Consider the following 12,267-nt stretch of genomic DNA (forward strand, 5'->3'; position numbering starts at 1 on the left):
TACAGACACTATCATATATCTTGTACAGGCACTATCATATCTCTTGTACAGACACTATCACATCTCTTGTACAGACACTATCATATCTCTTGTACAGACACTATAATATCTCTTGTACAGACACTATCACATCTCTTGTACAGACACTATCATATCTCTTGTACAGACACTATCATATCTCTTGTACAGACACTATCACATCTCTTGTACAGACACTATCACATCTCTTGTACAGACACTATCATATCTCTTGTACAGACACTATCATATCTTGTGTACAGACACTATCATATCTCTTGTACAGACACTATCATATCTCTTGTACAGACACTATCACATCTCTTGTACAGACACTATCATATCTCTTGTACAGACACTATCATATCTCTTGTACAGACACTATCACATCTCTTGTACAGACACTATCATATCTCTTGTACAGACACTATCATATCTCTTGTACAGACACTATCACATCTCTTGTACAGACACTATCATATCTCTTGTACAGACACTATCATATCTTGTGTACAGACACTATCACATCTCTTGTACAGACACTATCATATCTCTTGTACAGACACTATCACATCTCTTGTACAGACACTATCATATCTCTTGTACAGACACTATCATATCTCTTGTACAGACACTATCACATCTCTTGTACAGACACTATCACATCTCTTGTACAGACACTATCATATCTCTTGTACAGACACTATAATATCTTGTGTACAGACACTATCATATCTCTTGTACAGACACTATCACATCTCTTGTACAGACACTATCATATCTCTAGTACAGACACTATCACATCTCTTGTACAGACACTATCACATCTCTTGTACAGACACTATCATATCTCTTGTACAGACACTATCACATCTCTTGTACAGACACTATCATATCTCTTGTACAGACACTATCACATTTCTTGTACAGACACTATCACATCTCTTGTACAGACACTATCATATCTCTTGTACAGACACTATCACATTTCTTGTACAGACACTATCATATCTCTTGTACAGACACTATCACATTTCTTGTACAGACACTATCACATCTCTTGTACAGACACTATCATATCTCTTGTACAGACACTATAATATCTTGTGTACAGACACTATCACATCTCTTGTACAGACACTATCATATCTCTTGTACAGACACTATCACATCTCTTGTACAGACACTATCATATCTCTTGTACAGACACTATCACATCTCTTGTACAGACACTATCACATCTCTTGTACAGACACTATCATATCTCTTGTACAGACACTATCACATCTCTTGTACAGACACTATCATATCTCTTGTACAGACACTATCACATCTCTTGTACAGACACTATCACATCTCTTGTACAGACACATATACACACATGCTTCCACACTTATCTAAACTCTTTCACAAATATGTCCATTCCACTTTCTAATTCTTTGTCTCCCCATCAGATATGTTACTCATGCTATTTTGCACACATACTCCAACCACTTGCCCTCAACCCCATCTGCACAGATCCCCCCAGGAGCTAGTTCCTCTTGTTCCTCCTCACAACATCCCGTACAGTTCATAGACAGATCACTGCACTAACCATCATTCAGCTAATGCCTGTCTTTAGGGTTCTGGGCAAGAATGGGATTTCTACCGAAATATTGCCCATTCCCTCGACACGTATCTCTGTGGGGTCATGAGTGCCTTCAGAACAGAATGCACTCTGGGTAGCTCAGACATGGCAGTAGTGTGCTGTCCCAGAATTCCTCTCTGTATGCAGTCACATCCTCCTAATGATGGAACAGGAATCACATCACTGAGAGTGACACCACATCACCTCAATTAAAAGTTCAAACCAGTCCCACACAAGGAGAAGGACCATCGTGAATATTAGATTGAGGTAGTCACGTTCTTTCTGTTTTCTCTATTCAGCCAGCCACGAAGGTAACACGTTACCGTTAGGTGGGAAATGAGGGAAGTCAGAGGTAACCAAGCCCACAATACATCACATGAGATTACATTTTTGTCATATGCTATTAATTCCAGAGTATAGGACAGACGTCTTTGTTTGCTATTAACCTTTTCAGAGCAACAAGGGAACAATTCACTCTCACCTTGGAATACAACATATAACTGTTTGATAGCAATATTAACTCTCACAATCCTGACAATATAACTGGATGTTGGGAGTGTGAAAAAGAGTTCTACTGTGGTGGTATGGTAATATGGAAAAGACTGTTCTACTGTGGTAGTATGGTAATATGGAAAAGACTGTTCTACTGTGGTAGTATGGTAATATGGAAAAGACTGTTCTACTGTGGTAGTATGGTAATATGGAAAAGACTGTTCTACTGTGGTAGTATGGTAATATGGAAAAGACTGTTCTACTGTGGTAGGATGGTAATATGAAAAATAGATTTATACTGTGGTAGTATGGTCATATGGAAAAGACTGTTCTACTATGGTAGTATGGTAATATGAAAAATACTGTTCTACTGTGGTAGTATGGTAATATGGAAAATAGATTTATACTGTGGTAGTATGGTCATATGGAAAAGACTGTTCTACTGTGGTAGTATGGTAATATGGAAAAGACTGTTCTACTGTGGTAGTATGGTGATATGGAAAATACATTTCTACTGTAAATATATTTATACTGTGGTGGTATGGTCATATGGAAAATACATTTCTACTGTGGTGGTATGGTAATATAGAAAATACATGTATACTGTGGTAGTATGGTAATATGGAAAAGACTGTTCTACTGTGGTAGGATGGTAATATGAAAAATAGATTTATACTGTGGTAGTATGGTCATATGGAAAAGACTGTTCTACTGTGGTAGTATTGTAATATGAAAAATACTGTTCTACTGTGGTAGTATGGTAATATGGAAAATAGATTTATACTGTGGTAGTATGGTCATATGGAAAAGACTGTTCTACTGTGGTAGTATGGTAATATGGAAAAGACTGTTCTACTGTGGTAGTATGGTGATATGGAAAAGACTGTTCTACTGTAAATATATTTATACTGTGGTGGTATGGTCATATGGAAAATACATTTCTACTGTGGTGGTATGGTAATATAGAAAATAGATTTATACTGTGGTAGTATGGCCATATGGAAAAGACTGTTCTACTGTGGTAGTATGGTCATATGGAAAATACTGTTCTACTGTGGTAGTATGGTAATATGAAAAATACTTTTCTACTGTGGTGGTATGGTAATATGGAAAAGACTGTTCTACTGTGGTAGTATGGTAATATGAAAAAGACTGTTCTACTGTGGTGGTATGGTCATATGGAAAATACTGATCTACTGTGGTAGTATGGTAATGTGAAAAAGACTGTTCTCCTGTGGTGGTATGGTAATATGGAAAATACTGATCTACTGTGGTAGTATGGTAATGTGAAAATGACTGTTCTCCTGTGGTGGTATGGTAATATGGAAAATACTGATCTACTGTGGTAGTATGGTAATGTGAAAATGACTGTTCTCCTGTGGTGATATGGTCATATGGAAAAGACTGTTCTACTGTGGTAGTATGGTAATATAGAAAAGACTCTTCTACTGTGGTGATATGGTAATATGGAAACGCTCCAAACTGTGCACATTTAGTGATGTACAGTAAGAGGGGGAGGAGTTCTAGGGATGTACAGTAAGAGGGGGAGGAGTTCTAGGGATGTACAGTAAGAGGGGGAGGAGTTCTAGGGATGTACAGTAAGAGGGGGAGGAGTTCTATGGATGTACAGTAAGAGGGGGAGGAGATCTAGGGATGTACAGTAAGAGGGGGAGGAGTTCTAGGGATGTACAGTAAGATGGGGAGGAGTTCTAGGGATGTACAGTAAGAGGGGGAGGAGTTCTAGGGATGTACAGTAAGAGGGGGAGGAGTTCTAGGGATGTACAGTAAGAGGGGGAGGAGTTCTAGGGATGTACAGTAAGAGGGGGAGGAGTTCTAGAAGAGAGAGCCTGGAGGTCACACTGCACCACAGTCTCAGCCAGCCTGTATATACACACACACACACACACACACACACACACACACACACACACACACACACACACACACAGAGACACAGTCAGAGCATGTGCAATGCTGGCATCTCTACTAATTAATGGTAATTCAGTCAGTATGGTCCAAAACCAATAGAAACTGTCTCCCCACTTTCCATTATCCTCCAGGTCACAGAGTAACACGTCTGGGTGTTATTATATATACAGTATAGTAGGTAGACAACTCCAGAAATGTTGTGGAACTAATGAGATTCAATGGAAAAACATATTCATGAGACCACTGCCTTTTATTCCCTCTGTTATGCTGTATTTAACAGTCAAACTAACCACATTCCTACAATGCCTGGAGCAGGCGTGCAATTCACTTTGTGTTATCTTTTGTCCTCAGAAAATGGCTGAAGGGAAGAAACAGCTTTGAGCCTTTCAGGATTTCCGTGTTTCCTGGAGGAGAGAATTGGCATAGAATGGTGTTTTGATGTTCGACAGAGGCTTCAGATGTGGCGAAAACAGAGAGAGAGAGGGAGCGAAGTGAGGGGAGGGTGGTTTAAGGGAGCTCTCTGTGGTGGTCTAAGGTGAGCCGTCTGCCTGTGCTGGTGGAACCCGTCACGGCCATGAAACCATAGAACCAGCCCAGCATATAGCTAGCTGTGTGTTCCTGACTGTTCCCATCTGATGGAGAAGTGGTTTAGTCATGGGAAGGGAAGGACACCTTGTGTGGTTGTCAGGCTGGTTTAAGATGGTCGAGGCTGAGACGAGACTGTGTGTGCCCCAGAGGACGATGGCTGAGTGTGGGCTGATGGATGCCACTGATGCTGTCACTGGGGTGAGGAGGCACACGTGGAACCGGGTGCCTCCTCGCCGGGTGCTGATTTGATCTCGTCTCCATTCTTGAATGTTCGCTGAAGCTTCTGTTTCACACTTACATAAACACACACACACACACGGGTCCTTTGTAGCTCAGTTGGTAGAGCATGTCCCTTGTAACGCCAGTGTAATGAGTTTGATTCCCGGAACCACACGTGTGTACAGTCATGCATGAATGACTGTAGGTTTCTTGGATAAGGCTGTCTGCTAAATGGCACTTACACATGAACCCCCCCAACCCCATAGTTAATGAACACAACCTCCCCCCCATAGTTAATGAACACAAATCCCCCCCATAGTTAATGAACACAACTCCCCCCCCCATAGTTAATGAACACAACTCCCCCCCATAGTTAATGAACACAACTCCCCCCCATAGTTAATGAACACAACTCCCCCCCATAGTTAATGAACACAACCTCCCCCCATAGTTAATGAATACAACTCCCCCCCATAGTTAATGAACACAACCCCCCCCATAGTTAATGAACACAACTCCCCCCCATAGTTAATGAACACAACTCCCCCCCATAGTTAATGGACACAACCCCCCCCCATAGTTAATGAACACAAATCCCCCCCCATAGTTAATGAACACAACCCCCCCCCCCCCCATAGTTAATGAACACAACTCCCCCATAGTTAATGAACACAACTCCCCCCATAGTTAATGAACACAACTCCCCCCATAGTTAATGAACACAACTCCCCCCCATAGTTAATGAACACAACTCCCCCCCCATAGTTAATGAACACAACTCCCCCCCATAGTTAATGAACACAACTCCCCCCCATAGTTAATGAACACAACTCCCCCCCATAGTTAATGAACACAACTCCCCCCATAGTTAATGAACACAACTCCCCCCATAGTTAATGAACACAACTCCCCCATAGTTAATGAACACAACTCCCCCCATAGTTATTGAACACAACTCCCCCCCATAGTTAATGAACACGACCCCCCCTCATAGTTAATGAACACAACTCCCCCCCATAGTTAATGAACACAACTCCCCCCATAGTTAATGAACACAACCGCCCCATAGTTAATGAACACATCTCCCCCATAGTTAATGAACACATCTCCCCCATAGTTAATGAACACAACTCCCCCCATAGTTAATGAACACAACTCCCCCCATAGTTAATGAACACATCTCCCCATAGTTAATGAACACAACTCCCCCATAGTTAATGCACACATCTCCCCCATAGTTAATGAACACAACCCCCCATAGTTAATTAACACAACTCCCCCATAGTTAATTAACACTACTCCCCCATAGTTAATGAACACTACTCCCCCATAGTTAATGAACACAACTCCCCCCATAGTTAATGAACACAACTCCCCCCATAGTTAATGAACACAACTCCCCCATAGTTAATGAACACAACCCCCCCATAGTTAATGAACACAACTCCCCCATAGTTAATGAACACATCTCCCCCATAGTTAATGAACACAACCCCCCCATAGTTAATGAACACAACCCCCCCATAGTTAATGAACACAACCCCCCCATAGTTAATAAACACAACCCCCCCATAGTTAATGAACACATCTCCCCCATAGTTAATGAACACAACTCCCCCATAGTTAATGAACACAACTCCCCCCATAGTTAATGAACAACATCTCCCCCATAGTTAATGAACACAACTCCCCCATAGTTAATGCACACATCTCCCCCATAGTTAATGAACACAACCCCCGCATAGTTAATGAACACAACTCCCCCATAGTTAATTAACACAACTCCCCCATAGTTAATGAACACAACTCCCCCCATAGTTAATGAACACAACTCCCCCATAGTTAATGAACACAGCCCCCCCATAGTTAATGCACACATCTCCCCCATAGTTAATGAACACAACTCCCCCCATAGTTAATGCAGAGAAATGCTTTTCAACTCATGCTTCTCTGTTGTTGGCCATGATCTGTACTGTTTCAGCCCTTAATGGGATCTCACCTCATTGTTATCTACTGGGCCATCCCTCAATCTCTGATAGTAAGAGGCTTGGTACGGTAGAGAGGCATGTTTGTGGAGTAGTTGTGAAGAGTCCTCAGTGTGAAGTGTGGTTGAAACAGACATAGACCACCACTGTGGCCTGACTGCCTGACTCCTCAACACTGCTGATGATGGCTAATGGAACCAACAGTTACTTTAGCACTCAACTAAGTGTCAAGTGCCAAATCTGATTTCAATGTTGTGGTTAACCTTCAGTGTTAAGTGCCTACCCTTTCAAAGGAAATTTAAATTGGATAACTGACTCTGTGTGTGTGTGTTCCCCAGTGAGCATGACGTGGGGGAGGATGACATCTACGACTGCGTTCCCTGTGAGGATGATGGAGATGACATCTACGAGGACATCATCAAGGTGGAAGTACGGCAACCCATGGTGAGAGCTTTGTGTTGGCTTGTGTTTATGTCATTCTCTGCGTGTCTCTTTATCCGTGTGCATGGGTGTGTATGTCTCTGTGTGTGTGTGACCTCTCTGACCTATGATGCTATCTATCTGTCAGTGTGTGTTCTGCCCTGCTCATCTGCTGTGTTTTCCCTTCCTGACGCTGCAGATCAGATACATGCAGGTAAGTGCCCTGACTCACCGATCTGTCATCCGGCTCTATTCAACAGTCTGTCTGAGACGGACGTGTCCCACAACCCCCTTCCCCTCAGATCAATGACCTACAGCACAGCACATGTCAAGGGAAACCCTATCTGCCCCTATGTGTGTGTGACTCAATGTGACGTCAACATATCACCATCAACAACATGACAGTCTCTCTGTATGACATCATCAAAAGCCGCCACATGCCAGATCAAAACCCCGATGCAGACTCTCAATAAAACGCTGCTGTCATCAGTTCCTATGGCAGCTCTGTAGCGGTGATCCCTGGTTGGGTGGTTGTTTTCTATTACCCAGCTGGATCTGGGCCTGGGAGTCTCTAATTGGCTGTGGTTTGACTTGATTATCCCCCTATTGTATTATCAGAACTGCTCATTAACATTCAGCCCGGTTCCAGATGAATACTCCTCTCAGAATGAATACTCCTCTCAACACAACAACCAAGACTGTTGACAGACAATTGAGACGGAGATGATGTCACAGATTTTTGCACATATTATTATTCACAGATGTTTTTTATTTATCTATATTTTTCAACTGTCTCTCAGTTTTGAATTGGGTTGTGATTCACTGATCTGATGCTGTTAGGCTAGCCAGCCTCCCACTCCTCTCTCTACCACCCCCCAACCATAGGCCCTATGAGTAATGCTCTGTGTTCCTCTGTTTGTTTTCCCTGTCCTCATTCTCCTCCTTTCCCTAATGGCGGGCCTGTTTGCATGGCTAAATAAGTCTGGATGTGGCGGACGGCTGCATTTGCCTTGGCCATTCCACGCTCCCCGGCTTGTCTCTGCTCTCCTCTGCTCTGTGGCTGGCCCCAGATGTTCCCCTGATACAGAGCTACATACACAGATGTTCATTAGCACTTGGCCATGAGCAAGCCAGCCAGCCAGCAGTCAACTCATACAAAGCCCCGGGTCCAGTGTTTATGTCACCGCTTTCCCACAACACGGACAATCGGCTCGCGTTTCACAACCTGGTCCCAGCAATTACAGTTCATCAGAAGTATCATATTCTATTGGATCATGTAGGAGTGCAGTGAGGAGGGAGAATTGGGATCATTTCATTAAAAATGCCCATCAAATTCCCATTGAGGGGTTTGGATGCAGTCCTGCGGGGCCTCTGGGGGTGGCGGGCTCTGTTCTGTTTCACAACTCCCTATTGGCAGCTGAAACTCAAAGGGGAAATACATTGTGTCCTTCGTGTGTCCTTGTTACCTCATGAATTCGGCAGATGTTGAAGTTCATTTGGATGATGAGTATTGTACATGGTATATAATGGTAAACAGTGTATACAGGATGTGTACAGTACAATACGATTTGTAATAAAGACCTTGTCAGAGCATGACTAAATAGCAGCCCCATGCATTTGAGACCCATCATTAGACAATTAGCCACATGAACTACATTGTCAGTGACGTGTCATACAGTGACAAAATGACAGCCCAGCATCAGTTCTCCTGCCGTTAATTACCTCCACAGAAAATGGGCATGACAGAAGACGACAAGAGAAACTGCTGCTTAGTGGAGATCCAGGAGACTGAGGCCAAGTACTACAAGACGCTGGAGGACATTGAGAAGGTGGGTGAGGGACGGAGGTGGAGAGAAGTTGTGTGTGTGTGCGGTGGGTGGGTGGCTATCAGTGTTGGTTGTAGCTTTCTGCTCGAGTAGGTATGTTTTGTCACGTCTCCTGTGTCAAACACACAGACGGTGTGGAAATGTCAGCGATTGGCAGGTTCATTGGAGAGAACAAATGTCAGTGGAGCAGGTCGATTGGCTTATTATGGGCACGGTCCCATGAGAAGAGACCGATCCCCAGGGCTCTATGGAGATACACTCGCGCCCACACACAAACACACACAGTTCTCCCAAGGTTGTAAATGATGTTTAGATCAGCGGATAAAACAGCAGCTTCTCCATGATGAGAAATATATTCTTGTCAATGATATCCACTGGTTCCATTAGACTAAAGGTGTGTTTGTGTTTGCTGAGTCAATTAAACCAGAATCACCTTGTTATAATCAGAGGACTTGTTTGGGCTTGATTGAGTTGGGGTTAATAAAGCTGTCATCTCTTCATTGCATTTTAATAGATCTATTTGTTATCATTAAGATGATGTAATGTGACAAGCATACAATGACGTTAGTCAAACAACAGGGAAAGTGTGCCCCAGTAGACATCGGTTTAGCGAACACAGTCAGTGCTCGACTTTCCCAGCATGTCATGGGCACCCTCAACGGATGGCTCGCATGCGTCCGTGTGTCTAAGAGAGGGATTAGGCTGGCAACACCGAGAAGTACCACGTTCTGGCGAAGCCTGTTTTGAGACTCGTTTTCCCTTGGTGCCTAGCGCATCCCATTGAATTGAACCGGTGTTTTAGTCACACCTTTACACTACCACCGATGTATCTACAATACCAACGGCTTGAGTCAAGCACAGTTCTACTGTACAGATGTAGGATCTTAATTTGACCGATATTATCACTGTAAAATAATTGAACGTTGAGTCCATAATGTTGATTGATCGGTGGTTGGGCTATTAGCTGGCTGAAAGTAGGCTACATGAAAAGTGCAATATGGTTAATGTAACCGTGTGTTAGAGTGCATTTTCCAGTTTATTTATGTAAATCATAAAGATAATCTGCATTTCCTGCAGTGCAGGAAAATTCCCAGCAATAACTGCGTGGTCAAATTACCTGTGTATTTTAATTTCACTACTGCTGTTTTGGTTTTGTACAGAATTATATGATTCCCCTGAAGCAAGTACTAAGTCCACAAGACATGGGGGCCATCTTTGTAAATCTGGAGGTGAGTACACGCTGGTGATGATGAGAGTGATCCTTGTGTCAGTGTTGATGGTAGAGGTTGTGTTAAGAAGTGTGGTTGTCCTGTACCCCATACAGGATGTGATTAAGGTCCACTTTGCTCTGCTGAGGGCCATCGACCTCAACATGGTGAGCGGAGGCAACGGTCTGGGGAAGATCTTCATAGACTTCAAGGAAAGGTTAGTAACCTCAAGGATGTTTGCGTGTGTGTGTGTGTGTGATCAGTATTCCCTGTGCTGCACTACATGCAGTTGGATTTAGATGCACGATTTCCTGATAAGACCGGCTAAATGGGGTTAGTTTCAACGGAATAAGTCAATTCATTTAAAACGCATGTAACAAAGAGCTGACTGGGTCTGTAACACTGTAATAAACAAAACAACCTAGCTAGGAGGAGAGCAGCCTCTACATGTACTGCGTTCTGTGTAGGGTGTATATACAGTTGACATGGATTCCTGTCTTCTACTATGTTCATGAAACACAGTGGATAGAAGAGGAGGCAGTCGGAGCTCTAGAACACTCCAGCTGCAGTATAGTGTGGATGATGATTTGCATGCAAATGGTGGAGTGCTGTTGTGATTCCCTCTGCGCTGCTCACTAGGTAATTGTAATAATGGCTCTGGTAATGACGGGATGTAGCCATGACAGCCCTCCAGGAATGTTAGTCCTGATCCAGACTTATTCTGGGACATTCACATGGAGCTGAGCCAAACCGCGGAAAGTATATGTGTGTGTGTGTGTGTGTGTGTGTGCCTATGTGAATGAGCATGTTTGTGTGTACACTGTGGATGGTGATCTGATTGCAGTAAACACCTGGTAAGGGCGATGTACTGTATGCTTGCCGCCGTCCTCCCATCCCAAACAGACAGCAATGGATTTGTATAGTTTCAGTTTGTCAGATTGTGTAGGTAATTATCTCATTGCACGGCTGCTCGGGGAGCTTGGAGAGCTGCATCATAACAGAGCTAGTGTGACGGCAACGACACTCTCTATCCCAATCACACCTCGCTCCCTCACTACCTCCCCAAGCACAAACTCCTCCTCCCCATCTTGCTGACACTGCTGATCTGATTGAGCTGTCCGTAGAGCTCAACTCTCTCACGCTATGCTAAACCAGGCCTGTGATGTAAGCTCTTCACTAATACATTACTGAAATACTACACTTTTAGCTCACTACACAGCTCCTAGTTATGGCCCACGGTCTAATTATGGGCCACCGCTTGGTCTGCCAGCTGATGCTAGGCTTCCACATTACTATGCTGTGTAGGATTAGAGTTGTGACTTGTAGAAGGTTGAACTTCCTACACAGCATAGTAATGTGGAAGTCTGGCTTAAAGTAGCATCAGCTGGCAGACCAAGCGGGGGCCCATAATTTGACCGTGGGCCATAACTAGGAGCGGATGCTGTTTAGCAACAGGCTAAACAGCTCTTTCCTCCGGCCCTCCCATCACCAGAGCATTGAAAGATGTCAACGAAAGGGAATGTTAATATTTACCTTCTGTGACATTCTACTGAATGTGGAACAGGAGGGTATTTTGGGTCATTTATTCATTTGATTTGTGCTGTGCTGTGCTGAGCCATGCATCAGCTGCCTTTGGTATTCAGGAGATGATTGACAGACAAACTCCTGTCGTTTCACTATGAGTGGCTGGCTCTCTACCCGGTAACAGAGCCTGGAGAACCGGGGATTTGTCACCACTCAGATGGATCCATTCTCATAAAAGCCCCTTGTCGATTGGTTCTAAGGGCCCAGCTTCGTTTAATTAATGTTGTTATCTCCGCTTCTAAGTCCCAGTGACCTTTGCAACAATAGGCCAGATTTGTCCTTTCTCTTTGAGAAATGAATAAAAAGCTTTTCAAGTTGTCATTGCTGCGCCCAGTGAATGATGAAAATGTCAATGTTCTCCACAGCACTGC

General features: G+C 43.5%; 1 protein-coding gene across 9 annotated transcripts in view; it reads left to right on the top strand.

Annotated features, from left to right (window-relative positions):
• LOC109874045 (guanine nucleotide exchange factor VAV2) overlaps positions 1-12,267 on the top strand; it is a 239,969-nt gene that overhangs the window by 198,923 nt on the left and 28,779 nt on the right. For 6 of the 9 annotated variants that reach the window (XM_031808815.1, XM_031808818.1, XM_031808812.1 and 3 more), the window contains exons 5-9: positions 7,197-7,302; positions 7,478-7,492; positions 9,009-9,107; positions 10,265-10,333; positions 10,429-10,529. In XM_031808815.1, the coding sequence (XP_031664675.1) occupies positions 7,197-7,302; positions 7,478-7,492; positions 9,009-9,107; positions 10,265-10,333; positions 10,429-10,529 (390 nt within the window). The remainder of the gene's footprint in view (positions 1-7,196; positions 7,303-7,477; positions 7,493-9,008; positions 9,108-10,264; positions 10,334-10,428; positions 10,530-12,267) is intronic. The other 3 variants (XM_031808814.1, XM_031808820.1, XM_031808817.1) reach the window with 1 other exon arrangement.

Source organism: Oncorhynchus kisutch, linkage group LG29 (assembly GCF_002021735.2).
Source record: "Oncorhynchus kisutch isolate 150728-3 linkage group LG29, Okis_V2, whole genome shotgun sequence".
NCBI classification, from domain to species: Eukaryota; Metazoa; Chordata; class Actinopteri; order Salmoniformes; family Salmonidae; genus Oncorhynchus; species Oncorhynchus kisutch.